Genomic DNA, 20,557 nt, shown 5'->3' on the forward strand with positions numbered 1-20,557 from the left:
CTGAAGGAGTGGTGGCTCTGAAAATGAGCCATTCTGTGGGTATCTGATGATGTTAGTGTGTTAAAATCACATAATTTTGTAGAATTGTGAATTCAAATGATCACTATCTGACCATTTTCTAAGTTTACTGATGTGATCATACATTCACAAATTCACAGAAATCAGCAAATACAACAAATGAATGCAAACTGCTAATATCTTTCTGTATTAGATACAGTTGACACATACCCTGTTTGAAATTATTCAACTTTCAAAAATTTTTAATCAAATTTTTTAGATCTTTTAAAAAAAATCATACATAATATCACCAAAAACTGCAGTTTTTGGATCACAGAAAATTCAATCCTACCAATCCCAGCTTGGTATTGGATGTTCTATGATTTCATATATTTTCTGAGTTCCATTCTTGCGATGGCGCGTCGATGAACCTCATCCGGTCCATCAGCCAGACGTAGAATACGAGCCCATGCAAAGAAAGTAGCCATAGGGAAGTCGTGATTAAGACCACCTCCACCATGTGCCTGTATTGATCTGTCTATCACTCTCAATGCCATGTTTGGGGCTATCACTTTAATCATGGCGATTTCTGGAGCAGCCACCTTGTCAAATAAAGAAAAAAATCACTATATTACAGACAAAATGTACATAGTTATTACATGTCTACCTGTGCCCTCACAGTTCAAAATGCTTACACCCATTGATGCAAGTCAGCAGCTGGACTCTCTGGTTGATTGTGTCCATGATTTATTAATATTCACAAATTTATTGGACACCTTTTTATCTCTGATTATCTTCATCGGAGGGCATCAAGTCCCACCTGAAGTATTTGCCAATGTACACCTTGGAGAGCCAGACTATTACCATTAACCAATCACATATGAAAAGTAAGGAGGAGCGCAGAAATGCCTTATGAAAACATTCCACTGATAGGGCTTTCCAAATTTGAGGATAGCAAAACTCATGCATTTTGAGTGTGGACACAGGGTGGTATGTACTCCCTTGGGGTGAAACTAGTTTCACATTGTTATTGCTACCTACTTCTTATAGACAATTTACATGTAAACATATTACAATGTTGAGATACTTTTAGATGTTATTGCTCAATATTATTCTTCATTCAGCCAAGAAAATTACGAGTGACCTAAGGGGTCTTTGTAGCTATGAGTCACAAGATGCTAGATGAGTTGTGACAACATCCTTAGGTCATGGGTATTTTCCCACTGATTGAATAAAAATGTTAGAGAATAACATAATTATACCACCATAATATCAAAGAAAAATCGGGGAAAGTAATGACAATTTTGAACGTTTCACTCATATTTTGAACACAGCAGAACCTGTGACATAGCCACGCATTGTCATGACATAGACGCATGTTGTCATGACGTAGAACGACCAGAGTATATATTCCATATTTTTGTTCTAAATGGCTTGTGCATGGTATAATGTCACTTGTATGTCTTCTTTCAAAATACATTTTTACTTTTTCAACATTTTTATTAAATATTTTTGAAATCAAAAGTATTACTGAATTATATCCACAAAAGAATGAAATAAAATAATCCATTTTTATCTTGAATTTATTTTAACTGATGCATCTTTTTGGTCTGTTTAATAGAAATATTCATAAGATACATTACGACAATTGTATAAATTCAAACTTTAAAGCATATGTAACAAAAAGATGACTATACAAAACAAGAATAACAACACAACCTACATTTTATCAGTGAAAAGTAAATAGCTTGTAGATAAGTTCTTAGCACTATTGTTAGCAGAAGGTTATGTATAATTTACTATAAATCATGTTTATCAACAAAGGAAACACGTACAGGGTCACATGGAGGTTAATGCATGCTAAGTAGGTCATGCCCCAGTTCTACTCAAGGTATCAGTAATTTCATGTAAACACTAATGAAAGAAAGGAAAGTAACGTTGGGGGCACTGTTCAACACAGGCTTCTATAAGGCAAATCGTGTTATGGCGCATACATCAAAATAGGTCAAGCCCTAATTCTATTCATGCAGTACTGAAAGGTTCAGTAATGTCGCATGTAATGCAAATGTGCATGAAAGACAAACATAAACTGATGTTGGGGGCACTGCTCAACAAAGGCTTCCATCAGGCAAATACAGTGTGATGGCATTAGATCAGAATTAGCTGGTTTCTTATTGAATGCTAATGCATCCAAGTAGGTCAAACCCTAATTCTAATCATGCAGATATCAGTAATTTCATAATATAATGTAAATACAAACGAAAGAAGCATATATAATTGGTGTTGGGGGCGCTGTCTAACAAGGGTGCCTATCTAGCTGGGGTATATTTCTATCTACATGATTGCTTTATCAACAATGCCAATTCAATGCCATGTAAATGGCTAGCAGCTGGGGCATGGTCTATTTGTATATTGTGATGTCCAATGATACATACTCATAAATATGAAAATTGATATTACCTTCCATGGCAAATGTCAAGTTGAAATTTTTTTTGCAAAATATTGTAAGTTTTAAGGCAATGATCACCAAGACTATCCAATATTCAGAGTATCTTCTCTTTTACGGTAATTGTAAAACAACAGAGTATTTCATCCAAATATAAATTTCTCCAAGTTGGCACATTTTAAGAACAGTTTTTTTCCATGCCCACTTTTGTGATAATCTTTTGTATTCTATTGCATAGTTTTAACAGTTTTACATTTGTTTTATGTCATCAGTTTTAATGTTTATCTTGCATACTGTAAATTGTTTGTTTAAGCAACATCACAACATTTTCCTAATGTACTTTTTTTAATATACATAATGGCAATAAAGATATATTACATGATCAAATAGTTCATTAAGTTTCATAGATATATATATATTACATGTATTAGACAAAGATATTTAATTGTGATGATCTACCTTGTTTCCCACTGTATCCATTAGATGTGCTGCTTTGAGAGTCAGTAACCTAGCCTGTTCTATGTCCATTCTAGATTCTGCTATGTCTGCTTGTATAGTACCTTGCTCCACCAAAGGTTTACCAAATGCTACTCTTGTCTTCACCTGTGATATCAAACACATGCAGTCAGATTACACTGCTGAAACTAACTTAACTTTACAACAACTTCGGAAATTATTTTCAATTTCACAACCATGTCAGATGCAATCTATTGAAAAGTTAATCAGATAGAGGCTTTTGATTGTGCAATACCATGTCTGTATCTTTGCAATTTGTCATTTTGTTGTTGGCCATATTTCAGCTAGAATGATTTCTCACCCTGTGAATCATGTGTTCTAGTGACCGTTCAGCGTATCCGATGAGTCGCATACAGTGATGAATACGTCCTGGTCCTAAACGTCCCTGTCAGTGAAAATGAAATAAATTAATTTAATTGTAATAATTTTTATTGAATTATTGCAATGATTCAGACTTGTGTGACATTTTAATGTCTACTATAATTGTGGTACATGATTCACAGTGACTCATTATAAAATTAGAAAGTTATTCTTAAACACAATTCTTCTTTGAAAATATAATATTTTGAATGCATACTAGGTTTACAAACTCCATTACACCAAAACATTTACTTATGGCTTTCACATCTAATGTTAAACATGTGCTAGCTGCAATTGTGACTTTTTTTTCATCATTTAACCAAAGATATATTCACTAAAAGACTTTATACATCATCTCTACGTTTGTTGTATCAGTGACATCATTTCCTATCAATACAGGTACTATCTGCATGTGTGTGTGTCTGTGTGTGTGTGTATGTATGTATGTATGTATGTGTGCATGCATGTGCATGCATGTGTCTGTGTGTGTATGTGTCTGTCTGTGCATGTGTCTGTATGTATGTATGTATGTATGTATGTATGTATGTATGTATGTATGTATGTATGTGTGTGTGTGTGCACGTTTGTATACGTGCTTGTGCATGTATGTGTATGTATGTATGTATGTATGTATGTATGCATGCATGCATGCATGCATGCATGCATGGATGTATGTATGTATGTATGTATGTATGTATGTATGTATGTATGTATGGATGGATGGATGGATGGATGGATGGATGGATGGATGGATGTATGTATGTATGTATGTATGTATGTATGTATGTATGTATGTATGTATGTATGTATGTATGTATGTATGTATGTAGGTATGTATGTATGTATGTATGTATGTATGTATGCATGCATGCATGCATGCATGCATGCGAGTGTGTATGAGGGGAGGGGCGAGAACATATACACAAACATAAAATCTAATTACACCACCCATTATTTGTGAAGTGCAATTTTAAAATATCACATTTCAACTCAAAAAAATAGTTTTTTGAAATTACCTGGGCTATTTCAAAGCCTCTACCTTCACCTAGTAGTAAATTTGATGCAGGGACTCTAACATTATCAAATATTACTTCACCGTGACCAACAGGTGGATCTTCATAACCAAAGACAGACAAAGGACGAACTATCTTCACCCCTGTAACAGACACACAAATCACATCAATGTTAGTAATTGAATTTTAAAAATAACAAAGCTTGTTATGACTAGTTGTGCAACTAAGTGGGCTTGATGTAACTCAAGTCGTTTTAAATTTTTTTACATTTTTTTTACTATTGGATAATTTTCTGATAACTATATATCAGAAACAAACAATAAGATGTTTAATATGTAAAGAGGTATAATTTCAGTACATTTTATATTTTCAACTGAATATAACAGTATGCAAGATCTGTTCAGAAATCTTAACCATTCCACAATATGGCTGCCTTTGCCGACCTGGTGTATCCATGGGAACAAGTATCATTGATAGTTGTTGATGTTTTGTTTACCTGGTGTATCCATGGGAACAAGTACCATAGACTGTTGTTGGTGTTTTGCAGCTGATGTATCAGTCTTTCCCATAAATATGCAAATCTTACATCTAGGATCTAAGGCCCCAGATGTCCACCATTTGTGACCATTCAGGACATATTTATCACCATCACGTGCTATAGATGCCTGGATGTTGGTTGCATCTGATGAGGCTACCTGAAAGAATTTAATGGTGATGGCACTGTCATTGTAATATGGTAACTGAAGTATTCAGTATGGTATACTCAACATATAAAGGAAACAGCCTCTTCTTTAGTAAATATGTTCATTTGTATGTAGGGATCGCAAGAGGGCACCCAAGATTTGACAAAGCGAGAACTAAAATTTGGTAATGGTTGCTGATTGTATGGCCATGCACAAAATGTGTGCAAAACATGTGTCAAAGAACAGTGTGTTCTTAAAAGATCATTACAATAGTGGTTTTTAGGCATGTTTTGATTACCCGTAGTTGGTAGTAAAATGGTAAAGCGAGAACGACACAGGAAATGAATAGACACTTTTTCTGCTAACTCTTAATATGCTAGTACAATACTCAACTATTCTGGCCCAAAACAGATTGCGAACAGCACTCCTAGTGGCCAACCAAGAAATCTTTTATCTTTCTGATTTTAAACCAGAATATGGCATATTTCATGAAGCTGGGTACAGATTTTTTACTGGACAAATGACTAAACTTATATTCCTAAGAAAGTGTTATGCCAAAATGTTATGGTATGTAAGTGATATCATGATTTGATGTACCATATCTTACCTCTGGTTCTGTCATAGCAAAACAAGATCTAATTTGACCTTCTAATAGAGGTACCAACCATTGTTGTTTCTGTTCGTCAGTTCCATATTTAACTAATACTTCCATATTACCAGTGTCAGGGGCAGAACAGTTGAACACCTGGTTTTAGTGAAGATAGCGTTAGTATGCAAAATAAACATACAGTTGAACACAATATCAAAAAAACATTAATTTAATAGTTTGAATATACTGGGTACCAAAGTCACTTACAAATCATGTAAATCTAAGTAATATGGAGAGAAGGTTTTTTTCTCTATTAAGTGAACTCTGACTTTGTATTTATGAACAAACCAAATTGACAGGGATTCCCTGTCATGTGTCTATTTTTCTGTATATTGTATTATGGGCAATGGGTCTAGAATTACCTGAAATAAAGACTTTAAACTCCTTGCTATCTTGTCCCCATTGTTTGAACTTCGCTCTCAATTCCATTTATTGGGACATTTTTCAGTTAATGGAACACTTTTTAAACAATGAAACTGTCCACAAACTCTTTAACCATCAATGAAACTATCCCCAAACTCTTTAACCAATTAAACTGTCTGCAATCTTGTTAATGTTAGTTATTTTGTCCTCAGCTTCCCCTCAGTCAAAATAACAGAAGTCTACCCTAAAAGTCTCCTTGTACCTCGTCCTATAACTATTAGTTACACAACAAATCAAATTCAATAATTATAATAGTTAGACTGCCGGATGCATTGTTAATTACTTTCTACATCAATACAGTAGAATTACAATACCTCTGGTGCAAAGAATGATTTTCCCATCGATTCACAAAGATAAGCGTACTCTAAATTAGTCAGCCCAGCTCCATATTGTTTGTCAGGATCTGTCTCTCTTGGAAGAAACAAATTCCATAAACCTTCAGCTTTGGCATTGGCCTGCAAATAATTCAATATAAGGTTATATTTATAAAGTAGTTTCCAATGGGGAACTTGCAATCCAGACTGAGTATGCTCAGACGCAAAGGACTATGGGATTATCTGTGGTTATCGTAATACCTAATCTTGAGCTACCGATACAATAAACCTCCCACAATGGTCAGGGTATCTATAAATTAATTATTTGTGGTTACAAACAATGTATCAACATTGTTACAATATTAATTGTATTTAATATCACATTTCCCATGATGCAACATTCAACATGGTGGATTTGCATGTTCTGTATTGCATATAACTGCATTGACTGACTTCTACTGATTTATCTAGTGAAATATCAGAGGCCAACAAATATCACATAAGTGGTAACTGAAGAACATGGTATTCATTTGTATAATTGAATATTAACTAGCCTTAGATTGTTCACTAGATGGACAGACAACAACGTTACTACCTTTAACTCTTCCAAAACTGGATGTACACTCCATCTGTCTTCTGCCATTTGATGTGATACAAGTTCTCTTTCTTTAGGATATATCTTCTCTGCTATAAAGTCTTTGACTCTCTGATGAAGTTTCTGTACATTTTCTGGAAGTGCTGACTCAGACACAGGAAGCAAACCTTATAAAGAGAGAAGACATGTCTTCATTATTGAATACAATGTATTTGTTATAGTTTTACAACTGCCAACAGCATGCATGTTTTGAAACAGGACCCAAGTTCAAGTGTGAAGTTGGAGTTGACTATACTTACACAGCAGGAATACCTTGTTCATGTCAAAAGTGGTACCGGTGTACTCTGAACATACAACAACAGTCAGTTCACTGTTCCAAAATTCTACACTCACAGCAAGCATAGCTGTAACATAAATGTGCAAACCTACCATAAGGAGTTGTACTTGTCTCCGTACTTGATGAGTATGACCTCCTCCCATCTCCTTGGAACTGTGTTGAATAATTCCTTGCTGTCCACGTGGAATAGCTCCTTCTTCCTTGAGTAGATCCAACTGTACTGGCACTTTTTTGGGAAACTAAGTTGGCGTCATGCTTTTCAACAAACGACCATGCTATGTTTGCAATTTCCTCAGCAAATGAACCCAGGGCTTTTGCTGTATCAGAAGATGCCTGTCCTGAAAACAAAATATCCGCCAAAATGTGAGAGTCAATAATGGACTTTAGCATTTGAACAAATTTGCTGGAGAGGCAGTGGTATGAATCTAAGACGGTGAAGATACTTGGAAAGAAAAATATGAACACTGGAAACAAGAAATTATTCTGGAATTACAATGAGGCATATGATTGATTAGTCAGAATTTCTGTGTGGATGTTTCCTTTCAAATTAATCTTCCATTATTATCAATTTGTAATGGTGACGCAATGACTGGTAAATGAAAATAGTCGCTCACTACCAAGTGCTACCACTAGAGGGCGTGATTACTTGCCATTTTCATAATAGTGAAAAATGTATTGACAAATACAAAGAGTATTAAGATAAAGAGATTGAGGTAAACATTATGTCATCAGTGGAGGTTTTCCCATAAACCCTTGCAGGAAATCTTCAAAATGGCTGAAAACATTTAAGCACAATAGAGTTTCTTTACAATATTTCAGAGTTGAATAAGTAACCGAAGTGTTATTTTGTCCCCTTAAATCATATCTATGTAAATTGGTACAATAGTAGTAATCAAAACACATATACTTAAAGGTAGAAATAAGCCTGACTGGACTTTTCCTTGAAAGGCTCTCTTGGGCTATTAGACACTTGATGGCACTATCTATTGACAAGGTCTCCACAAACTAATAATCTTGTAACTTGGGGTAAGCAGCTAGACAGCACTATCTATTAGTAAGGTCGCTGCAATCTTGCAAGGCTCACTCAGGATAAGGCACTCGATGGCATTATTTATTGGCAAGGTCTCTGTTATACCAATAACTATGTGGAAATCTCTCAGGCTACACCACTAGATGGCGCTATTCATTATCAAGGTCTCTGCAATATTACTTAGGGACCGGTCAGTTTCTCCAGCCTGGGGGGGGGGGGGGGGGGGCGGTGGATTCTTAAATCGGGCCGACAAAAAGTCACTGACCCCCCCTATCAGTAAAACCAAAAACAGGCTGACCCCCCCTATCACTTAATTCTAAAACATGATGACCCCCCCCCCCCCCCCCCTCATATATAATATTCGCATGACAGGTATTTTTTTATCGTGACTCAGTGTGGACTGCTTGACTGTCTTGCATTTACTTTATAAGATCCCAGGTTAGCACTATCATATTTATAATTATTGACTACACAGGGTAAATATATTTGAAAAGGAGTTTAATAGCATCTTGGCTGTGAAAGGTAGGAAAGCTTGAGAAGGGAATATGTACATCTCTTATGGGGGTCCTAGGGGGTCTCCCCTAGAAGCCCAGGAGGTTTTTAACTCTGAAAAGTCAATTTTGAGACTATTCAGACATTTTCAGAAAATAATTTCCAAGCTTTACAAGACAGCACCAACATGTAAAATGCAACTACATAAGGTTGAAATATTTTTGAAATATAGTTTGATAGGATCTTGACAGTAAGAGGTAGGGGGAAGATCTTGAGAGTAGGATGTGTACACCTCATGTGGGGGGGGGTCCTAGGGGGTCTCCCCCTAGAAGCCCTGGAGGTTTTTAACTCTGAAAAGTCAATTTTGAGACTATTCAGATCCTTTCAGACAATAATTTCCAAGCCTTACAAGACAACACCAACATGTTAAAAGCAACTACATAGGGTTGAAATACTTTTGAAATATACTTAGATAGCATCTCGACAGTAAGAGGGGAAGAGCTTGAGACTGGGATATGTCCACCTCATGTGGGGGGTCTGAGGGGGTCTCCCTCTAGAAACCCTGGAGGATTTTTACTCTTAAAGCCAATATTTAGGCTATTCAGACCCTTTCAAGCAATAACTTAATCCATGCTTTACAAGACAGCAAGTATTAGACACTATTCTTTATAACTTACACTAAGGGTTGAAAATATGTTCTTAAAAAGTTTACATGGCATCATTTTATACATGTAGTAAAGGTCAGCACATCTATAATGGTAGTATCATTGGTAGGGGAGATTTGGAGTTTAAGGCAATTTTAGACTATCTTGGCAAACGTTTCAGATCTTGAAAAGACAATATCATATCAAATTAGAATAGGGTGAAAATATTTAAGAAAAGTTTAATACCATTATGACAGTAAAAAGGTTGTTGGTGCATCTGATTGTTGGTTGAATGTATGAGTGACCTCTGGGGGTGAGGGAGTCCTTGGGGTTTTCCCCCTGGCAGATCTGGAGTATTTTGCTTCAGATACTAAGGCAATGTTTAGGTTATTCATAACCTTTGAGGTATTATTTCCAAGCTTCGAAAAGCTAACGCAAAACGTTTTTAAATGAGTTTCTCATATCACATAAAATGGACACGTAACATTAGTATAGGGGCATTAATATTGCATGTATAATAAAGTCACCGGTATGTTAGAGAACTTTAGGTGGTCATACCTAGTGTATAATAGTAACTGGAATCTGATGAGATGTGGTGATTTGTAGTGTCAATAGCATGACGAGTAGAACAATTTAGATTAACTTCATTTATAAACTATCTATGAAAATTACCATTACGAAACCTTCAAGTTCACTTTTGCCCCAAACTGCAATATAAGCGAAGCATTGATTGTGAAACAGCCAAGCATTTACATGACATGTTCTGTAACTAGTGTGGTAGGTAGGTAATACCGGTACATGTATATGAATATGTATAGTTAGGTTTGAACTAATAAGTAATGTTAAAGAATTCATGTAAGAAACAGGGACAAGAACAAATATTGACATGTACCACATTTCAGACAAGGCATGCCATTATAGAAAGGATTTTTTTCTTCCATCACAATCTAAAACACAATGACCCCCCCCCCCCCCCCCCTATCCACAATTTTCAAAACAGCATGACCCCCCCTACTGCCAATTTCAAAAACAGAGTGACCCCCCCTACCAATCCACCGCCCCCCCCCCCCCCCCCCCCCAGGCCGAAGAAACTGACCGGTCCCTTACCTTGTAAAGATCTCTTATAGACACCTTGAATAACAGCAGCAATTCTAAAGAAACAGAATGCCATATAGAAGTCCATATTTTGTATATCTGGTATCCCACGTACTTGGCAGTATTCCTCAATAATTTCTTGATCCGTAGGAATTCCAAGACTAGTAAGGTCCAGACCATTGAGTCCTATATGGACAAGAGATTTGGAATTTATGGCAATGATGATAATTTCTGAGAGGCACTGGTTTAGAAGTACAACTGACAAGGAATCAAATCGTTCAATACCTTGAAAAAAAGCCAATGTACAATAAGGATTAACATTAGTGAGGAAAAAGGACAAGTGTGGCACAATTTTCAAAAAGGTGGTGTTGAACAATAGAATGATCCTATGTAATCCTGACGTCTCAGCTGATAAGATAACATTAATGTGAGAACCTAGGATTCAAATACTGGCCTTTCATTCTTAATATAAGTAGTCTAAAGTCATCAGTCAAAAGTTTTACAGCAGAAATAAGAATTACGTTCAGTTTCAGTGACCAAGCCACATTCAACCAAGCAACATCAATAATAGCTCAGATATAAAGTCAGCTCTTTCCAGTAAGTAATAATTTTGTGTGAGGAATCCAGATCTATACTGTAAACATGCTGGGTAATTGTACTCACTGCTTACAGTATAGAACGCATGGTTTTATTACTTTGTGTTGTTGTGGTTCCGATTACACTCAAATTTTAGAACAGGTGTGGTAATTAGATTTTTTATTTTGATTATTTTATTTTTCATGTTTTTAGTGTCTAGTTCAGGTAGTTATGTTTTCCATATGGTCTCTGTGTTATTGGTTTCTTCTCATCAGATGTACAGCCATTACAGACTGAAAGAACAGTTTTATTTTGTCTTTTTAATTTGATGTTATTTGCCGCAGCCATTATTTCTCATGAGACTTCACAATTTTCATAATTTTATTATTTTTTTCTTGAATACGTTAAAAAAATATTTAGGATCGGCACTAAAAAACTAGGTGGGGTCAGGTAACCGGAACCAAATAATTTTTTTTAAGCCTTACCTAGACAGATGTTACTTATCTAAGTTTTTTGTTGGTGTGTCTTAGTTGAATGTGATTCTTATTATAAAATAAGTTTGATCATTGAAAGTGAACGCAATTATAATATTGGCTGTAAATGGCTCCTTCCTCCGTACAACCAGATTAAACTATTTCTCAACCAAAGTCTTCAATCACTACATGCAGTACAACTACAAAACTTACCTTTTAGTACAACATTATTTGGACTAAAGTGATGCATGATACAACTATAGGCAATATCTGATAAGGGATCTCCTAGAGTTGATAACTCCCAGTCTAAGATAGCAAGAATTTCTGGTTTAGATGGATGAAATATTGCATTGTCCACCCTGTAATAACAAACTTATGTTATAAATTAAAAAAATGAAATATAAAATAATAACAAACTTATAAACTTTATAATAACAAACAAACAAAGTAAATAATAACAAACTTATGTCGTAAAGTTGACTTTCTGTATGTATAGGATTTTAACATTGGACAAGTTTTTTTCACAATTAAACAATACCATAGCTTGTAAATGGCAGTTATTGAATCTGTCCCTCATTATTATACAAGTCCACTTTAACTCTCATTATTATACAAGCCCACTTTGACCCTCATTATTATGCAAATCCATGTTTACCCTCATTATTATGCAAGTCCACTTTAACCCTCATTATTATGCAAGTCCAATTTGACCCTCATTGTTATGCAAGTCCACTTTGACCCTCATTATTATGCAAGTCCACTTTAACTCTCATTATTATGCAAGTCCAATTTGACCCTCATTATTATGCAAGCCCACTTTGACCCTCATTATTATGCAAGTCCACTTTAACTCTCATTATTATGCAAGTCCAATTTGACCCTCATTATTATGCAAGCCCACTTTGACCCTCATTAATATTATGCAAGTCCACTTTAACCCTCATTATTACGCAATCCACTTTAACCCTCATTATTAGGCAATCCACCTTGACCCTCATTATTATGCAAGTCCACTTTAACCCTCATTATTATGCAAGTCCACTTTGACCCTCATTATTATGCAAGTCCACTTTAACTCTCATTATTATGCAAGTCCAATTTGACCCTCATTATTATGCAAGTCCACTTTGACCCTCATTAATATTATGCAAGTCCACTTTAACCCTCATTATTACGCAATCCACTTTCACCCTCATTATTAGGCAATCCACCTTGACCCTCATTATTATGCAAGTCCACTTTAACCCTCATTATTACGCAATCCACTTTAACCCTCATTATTACGCAATCCACTTTCACCCTCATTATTAGGCAATCCACCTTGACCCTCATTATTATGCAAGTCCACTTTAACCCTCATTATTATGCAAGTCCAATTTGACCCTCATTACTATGCACGTCCACTTTGACCCTCATTATTATGCAAATCCATGTTTACCCTCATTATTATGCAAGTCCACTTTAACCCTCATTATTATGCAAGTCCAATTTGACCCTCATTGTTATGCAAGTCCACTTTGACCCTCATTATTATGCAAGTCCACTTTAACTCTCATTATTATGCAAGTCCAATTTGACCCTCATTATTATGCAAGCCCACTTTGACCCTCATTATTATGCAAGTCCACTTTAACTCTCATTATTATGCAAGTCCAATTTGACCCTCATTATTATGCAAGCCCACTTTGACCCTCATTAATATTATGCAAGTCCACTTTAACCCTCATTATTACGCAATCCACTTTCACCCTCATTATTAGGCAATCCACCTTGACCCTCATTATTATGCAAGTCCACTTTAACCCTCATTATTATGCAAGTCCACTTTGACCCTCATTATTATGCAAGTCCACTTTAACTCTCATTATTATGCAAGTCCAATTTGACCCTCATTATTATGCAAGTCCACTTTGACCCTCATTAATATTATGCAAGTCCACTTTAACCCTCATTATTACGCAATCCACTTTCACCCTCATTATTAGGCAATCCACCTTGACCCTCATTATTATGCAAGTCCACTTTAACCCTCATTATTACGCAATCCACTTTAACCCTCATTATTACGCAATCCACTTTCACCCTCATTATTAGGCAATCCACCTTGACCCTCATTATTATGCAAGTCCACTTTAACCCTCATTATTATGCAAGTCCAATTTGACCCTCATTACTATGCACGTCCACTTTGACCCTCATTATTATACAAGTCCACTTTGACCCTCATTAATATTATAAAAGTCCACTTTGGCCCTTCTTTATATTATACAGGTCAAATGTAACCTTTTATATAAGTTTATATATTCACTTTGGTAAAAATCTTGATACTTCTGGAAAAAATCGTTCAAGTTTTAAATTATTTTGCCCTTGTAATCAGACAAGTTTTGGTAATAAATTGACAACCTATTTTTACCTGAAATCTCCATGTACAACAGTAGTTTCATCTGCTGTTGGATAGTGTTGTGGTATCCATTTCATAAGTCTATCCATAGCTGGTATTTCATGAGTTTTACTTGCTAAGTACTGCTTTGACCATGTTTCTGTTTGTCTCTTAATATAGTTACCTACAGGAAGAAAAAGAAGATGCTTGAAATCATACAGGGGAACAAAGGCAAGACTGGTTTATCTCAGCACCCTTTCTTTATGTTTAAGGACCCTGAAATGTCATTTATAATTCTACATTGCGTATTACCTTATTAAGATAGAGTTATAGAAATTAGTCCATATAGAGGGACTGTGGTTAATCTAACTATTAAGAGGCCTGCTGTACACCATGAGCAAGGCATTCTGGGAAAAAACAAAATTAGGAGCTTCATGTCTTTTTAAACATTGTCAAAATAATGCTGAGGTAATAGTTACTTTGTTCATCAGGTGACAGATGTTTGTCATAGTGTGAACCATGTACACTCACCATGTTTGCCATAGTTTTCAAGTCCAGCCTTCTTGACATCAACACTATGTAATTTACTCAACACTTTACACATCTCAGAATAAATCTCTCTTCTTTCTTCTTTACTCACACCAGGTACAGATGGGTTTTCAAAAATCCTTCCTCTCACATAGTCCATTAGAAAAAATGGTGTCCCTACAACACTAAGAAGATTTTGTTTTTGTGGTTTTATTCAGTTTTTTCCTCCTGCAACCTTCATCCATTCTACAAGACAGTTAGAGCTATATACACCTTTATCATAAACTACGCCCTCCAGAGATTATGTAGAGAGATTACATTGACAGCAGATAAGTACGTCACTCATTTTACCATGCACGCGCCAAGTTGAACAAAATATATGGAATATATACTCTGGTCTTTCTATGTCATGACAATGCGTGTCTACATCACTGGTTCTGCTGTGTTTGAAGTATGAGTCAAAGGATAAAATATTGTCATTACATTCCCCAATTTTTCTTTTATTTTACTGGCAATGGTATAATTATGTTATATTTGCAAATATTTTTCTTCATTCAGCCAGAAAATACTCATGACCGAAGGGTTGTCACTACTCATCTAGAGACTCATGGTGACAAAGGCCCCCGTAGGTCACTTGTATTTTCTGCAGTTGAACGAAGAAAAATATTGGGGAAATAACATCTAATTAACATTCATATCATACACCTAAGGCCAGGACATGTAACGTTTCAAAATATTCAAAGCATAGAATTCGAGAACAAATTACCAGAAAGTTTTGAAGAATATATCACATTTCCCAGGATTCTCAAGTGTTTAGAAATACCTCCTTCAACTCAAATGGTTCTGTATACATAATTTCGTGCTGCGGGATTTACTAATTTGAAAATCTGTGCAATACCTTTGCATATCTTTTGTTTTATAACTATTATGTAACTTAACAAAGAAATGATACAATGGAGTTTTGAATATCCAGGAACAAATGAATAACATCAGATATGCAAATAAAGGGCCAAATCACCATCTATTTTAAGACCATGTAGTTTCAAGTGAACAATTTCCATGGTCCTCACCAGAACATTTTCTTATTAATGATATTGTCCTTTTGTATTGTTATTATCATATGTTTCTGGTGGAAATAAATTTAATTCAAATTCACTCAATTTGATATTGTCTGATTAAAAAACAAAAAATTAATTTTCAACATGTGTTATGTGCACTGTTATTTTAGTCTGATTCATATTGTATTTCAAAATTGATAGTATATACCTACCTACTATCTTCACATAAATTAATAACATTAGGTACAGGTACTCCAGCATCTCCCAAAGCTTTCATTACTCTGTATTCCCGTTCCACGGCATGAGCTGATGGAAGTAGCTTTCCTGGTGGCTTCTTCCTCAACACTAACTCTCTGCCGCCATACCCAATAAAATATGTCGGATTAGACTGTCCGTGTTTGAATTCCCGGATATTGGGTGCTTCATCAGATTTGATCCCTAGTTTGTTAAGATAGGCAATCAATGATTCCATTGGCAGTTCCATCCCCTTCCTGACAGCAATGGTTCCGTTGACATGACCAGACAATGGTATCTTCAGGATCTCACTTAGTTCTTGCAAAGCAACATTCACATCCTTCACCTAGGGGAAAATAAAAATAAAAGTTTACAAAACACTCTATAGATTGTGTTGTTCCGATTACACTCGATTTTAGAATAGGTAGGGTAGGTAGATTTGTTTTCCATGCGTGAATGTCTAATTCACGTAGTCATGTTTTCCATTGTTTGGATTGATTGGATTGATTGACTGACTGACTAACTAACTAATTGATTGATTGATTGATTGATTGGATTGATTATTGATTGATTGACTGATTGAGTGATTGATTGATTGATTGATTGATTGACAATGATAAAATATCTGTTACACATACCATACATGTTATCAATACATTGACCATTTTACCTGTATAGTTCTAATTCCAACTTCTTCAGCACCTTTTACATATTTCATAATGTCGTCAAGAAATACAGCTTCTTCTGCTTTTGTCTTGAGTTTATCCAGACATAGCTGGTATATTCTATGGTCTGGTTTCTTGAGGTTCACTAGAGCTGACTCTATAATCTGAATAAAGGGAAAACTCAGTTTGGTATATTTCGCAGTCGTATTTTTTCCGTTTCACTAGTCTGAGTATAGGAAATTTTTGACAATGGTTTCTAAAAATGCATCATCCAAAATTACATATCTGATAATTTTTCGATATTTTTGTACAAAATTGATTTATGACTTACACAAACAACATATGATTAGCATTAAGAGCACAGGGTCAATGACAAAATATGTAAATGATAAATATGTAAATTCCCATGTCATAATGGAACTTTGTTCGTTTTGGGGTAGGGTGTCCGGTGTCAATGCGATTACTGAACTTCGTTTTCGTACTTGTAACTAAATTTTGAAAACTTTCACACCTTTAACGATAACAAGTTCTATATTTACTACTGAGATGTTGATAAGTTGATAAAAAAATTACTTCTAATGTGAGATACAGTGCTGGGTTTCCGGTAGTATTTTGATGTGCTTACCATCATGTTTTACATTGCATCGATCGTAGTGGTGTGACCACTATTGTTTTCATCACGGTTTACATATGTAAACATGTTGCACTTGTGAATGTTCATTTAGGATGGTGGGGGTAGGGGTGTCCTGAGTGAACAAAGTTCGCTTATTGAGTTTGTGCGACATTGAGCGATCGTCCCTTACCACATCAAAATACTTGTCTTCTACTGGTCTATAACTTGAACCATCAGGATAGACCCAATTATTGGTCAATAATGCAGTCTTGATGCCTTCAGCTCTAATACATTGTATAGCATCAAGTACTTGTAGAAAGGGTTTAGTTTGATCTACAGTCTCTGCATAATGGGACAGGACTTCTGATGCTGATACAGGTCTTCCCATCTGTTCATAGAAGAAGTTGTTTTTAATATATAGATTATATTCACTCACAGTGGACAGTTCAAATTGCTTGCATGCCTGTCTGTTTGCTTACTTGAATGATTGATTGATTGGCTCATTCATTCATTCATTCATTCATTTATTCATTCATTCATTCATTCATTCATTCATTCATTCATTCATTCATTCATTCATTCATTCATTCATTCATTCATTCATTCATTCATTCATTGACAACAAACCTGTTTTCAAGACTGCCACTGAGGGCAAGTCATTATGGGAATTAAAGTGTCTGTACAGGAGGAAATTAAACAACAATACCCACAAAGAGAACCATTATCTTATGAAAGTCTACACAGCTCTGCTGTTGCAAACACCCATTTGCCATGAATTTGTTTGAACCTGACTCAATCGTAGTGAGAGAGATAAAGGGGGAAAACCACATACTAACAACTTCAAATGAGTAGCAAGCAGTGGGTATCTATTGGTTTTGTATCTCTATACCCATTCATGTATTACAACAACTGACATAGAACTTGAATTCATGTGGTACTTATAGGACCTCACCTTTTTAGAACATTCTTCTGAAAATGGCTGTATAAAAGTCTCCGAGTTGAGTTCTCCTCTAAGGAGTCTGGCCCAAGCATTGTTTTCACCTCCTTCAATCATGACTCGACCTAGAGTTCCATGAGGAATATCTAGCTTGTCTTCAAGTGCTGCATAAGTAATGTAAAGAGTACGTCAAAAAGACAATCTATATATATATAAACTTCATAGGCTGTCTTACCATCAAATCTATTACATAGAACCTGCAACTCACTATTAAAGTACAGTGTACAATTTTGCTTGTGATTTTGAGATTTCATTGCTAGAATCATTGATTGTGTCTTAAAAGTAGCAATCACTTTTTTGTCACTTACAAATACCATACCCTAATTTTCATATCTCTGCATTTTAACACATTACTTTCAAAATGATCACTTATAACAAGAGAAAGCTTTGATGTCTGTAAGTGTGTAGAATAGAACAGAATAGAATCTTTGTTGCAACTACATTTCTTCATTGTATTTTCGGCAATAAGTGTGTGGTGCTAAAAGAAACTAGTAAATATATCAACTAGAGTAATAATAGTTAACAAAAATAACAAAATAAGGTTTATACAAAAGTATAAACTTGAGATTAGATAAATGCAATGTATATATCTTTTAATTCTGTAGAATATCTTTTCTTTTGATAAGGTTATGAAGGTTGTCAGTGCCATAAGTATGTGTCTTTGATCAGAGTTAAAAAGAGTAATACATTTTGTTTCATTGTCTAGTTCTTTGAAATTACCTAGACCACTGATTGCACTTAGTCTGGTATACATTAGTCTTGATGACCAGACTATGCATGTGGTTTCTAACGGTATCCTAACCACTACCATGAGTGAAGGTACTACATCATCGCAAACCATGGCCTGTTTTACGGCAACGTTCTTAACGAGCCTCCCACAGGCAATATGTAGTGGTAGAAATAATAACTTTGGCTTGCGAGAATGAGGTACTATGAATCGTAACGATACTGTATAGGAACTAGACAAGGTATACTGTACATTTGTTGTCTCTCAATGTTATAGTTATTACATGTTGTGAAGTGTATTTCATCTTTTTTATATCATATTACAGGTGTAGTATAATCTGTTGTCTATTTATGGTCTTTTATGTCACTAGCAGGATAAACCACAAGGTGCAGCAATTGCATGTAATTAACTTATTGATAGACCGAACAAGTGAGCATTCATTCAATTACTTACATGCTCGCTGCACCCTGTGGATAAACCTAGGATTCTACTCACGTGGAAAGACTGCACCTGGACCTGGTATAACAACACCTCCCATATCAAAGATGACGGCAGTGGTTTTGTTCCTTCTCTGTATGCCATTATGACTAACAACACACGCTATAACTTGTGTATTCTGATAGAGTCGACTTGTACAAGGTGATCTGTACAAGTGAAGTGGTGATACTCTCTGCAGTATTTGCTTGATGCCAACACAGGACTGCATCGTCAAGATTCTCAATGTGCAGAAGTTTTTCTTCTAACAAATAACAAAATAAATTTAAAAAATAAAAAAAAATTGCACAGAAAACATGAACAATACAGTTTGGGGTATGACCTTTACAATGTCCACATAAGGATTGTTATGTCTTAGGGGTTGTGTGTATGAAACGGGGGCCTACTGACTCACTTCTGTAGTTACGTCGTCACATCATTTTGGCCTGAAGAAATCAAAACACTGCTGAAAGCATCACTGAACCAAGACTGCAAGATGTTTTTGTTTGATATAAAGAAAGATTACTATAACAAATTGTTCTAATGCTACAGACTGAACCACTGTTGATTTAATAATTGCTGTAGCGTCTAACACCTCCCATTTCTACACAATCAACACATAAATCAACTCTTCATAATTTCATACATACCGAGGGTACGTGCGTCTCCGGTCTATGGGACTTTGAGTGGCTCGCGAACTGTGGGGTACTATACTAGGAACAGTGCTGCTAAACAGAACAGCAAATCTCCCATACGGTGACAGAACCGTCTAAACAGTTAGTAGTCTTCAGGAGATGAAAGTTGCAACTACCGTTTTCTTCACTGGTGTCATTTCAGGTGACTATCGAACTCTGCAAACTCGGGTCGAAGGACACTACGTACAAGGTTAAAGTTCAAATGAAATTTTGTAGTCCGCCCTCAATGTTAAATAAACCAGCATACTTTTGTTTTCTTTGTACTACGTTCAGATCATGGTCCAGAAAGCCTCAGACAGGAATTTCAGACTTTTCGTTAACGTAATTAGTGGCCCTGAAATAAAACTCTTACATGTAAATTTTTGCTGGTACTTTGTCAAAGAAAAGTCAAACAAGTTTTCAGTTTAATACAATCAGGAAATATTATCACCGTAGTCTAGTTGCTATACCCTCGGACATTTGATACCTGAATGCTTGGGACTGTGAATTGAGGTACATGTACTGTCATCCTTCGCCTTTTGTCTGGTAGTAACCTTCTGCTTG

At 35.5% G+C, this 20,557-nt stretch overlaps 1 protein-coding gene across 1 annotated transcript; it reads right to left on the reverse strand.

The window, feature by feature from the left end:
- Positions 1-233: 233 nt before the first annotated feature.
- Positions 234-19,551, reverse strand: LOC144449670 (acyl-CoA dehydrogenase family member 10-like). Its single transcript, XM_078140244.1, has 18 exons — positions 19,341-19,551; positions 18,074-18,222; positions 17,312-17,509; positions 16,514-16,672; positions 15,822-16,189; positions 14,555-14,736; positions 14,057-14,207; positions 11,857-12,002; positions 10,607-10,780; positions 7,426-7,671; positions 6,997-7,163; positions 6,402-6,542; positions 5,623-5,760; positions 4,829-5,027; positions 4,336-4,475; positions 3,261-3,344; positions 2,903-3,046; positions 234-599 (listed from the first exon to the last, which is right to left on the reverse strand). The coding sequence occupies exons 1-18, from the start codon at positions 19,549-19,551 to the stop codon at positions 375-377; spliced, it is 3,222 nt and encodes a 1,073-aa protein (XP_077996370.1). The 3' UTR covers positions 234-374.
- Between the last annotated feature and the right edge of the window lie 1,006 nt (positions 19,552-20,557).

This window comes from Glandiceps talaboti, chromosome 18, assembly GCF_964340395.1.
Source record: "Glandiceps talaboti chromosome 18, keGlaTala1.1, whole genome shotgun sequence".
NCBI classification, from domain to species: Eukaryota; Metazoa; Hemichordata; class Enteropneusta; family Spengelidae; genus Glandiceps; species Glandiceps talaboti.

Excerpts from the sequence above, each read along its gene's own strand:
- LOC144449670 (XM_078140244.1), bottom strand. The coding sequence starts at position 19,551 with ATGCAGTCCTGTGTTGGCATCAAGCAAATACTGCAGAGAGTATCACCA. Across the intron at positions 17,510-18,073 it reads CAGAAGAATGTTCTAAAAAG|ATGGGAAGACCTGTATCAGC; the intron begins GTGAGGTCCTAT and ends TTCTATGAACAG. Across the intron at positions 14,208-14,554 it reads TGAAAACTATGGCAAACATG|GTAACTATATTAAGAGACAA; the intron begins GTGAGTGTACAT and ends TTCTTCCTGTAG.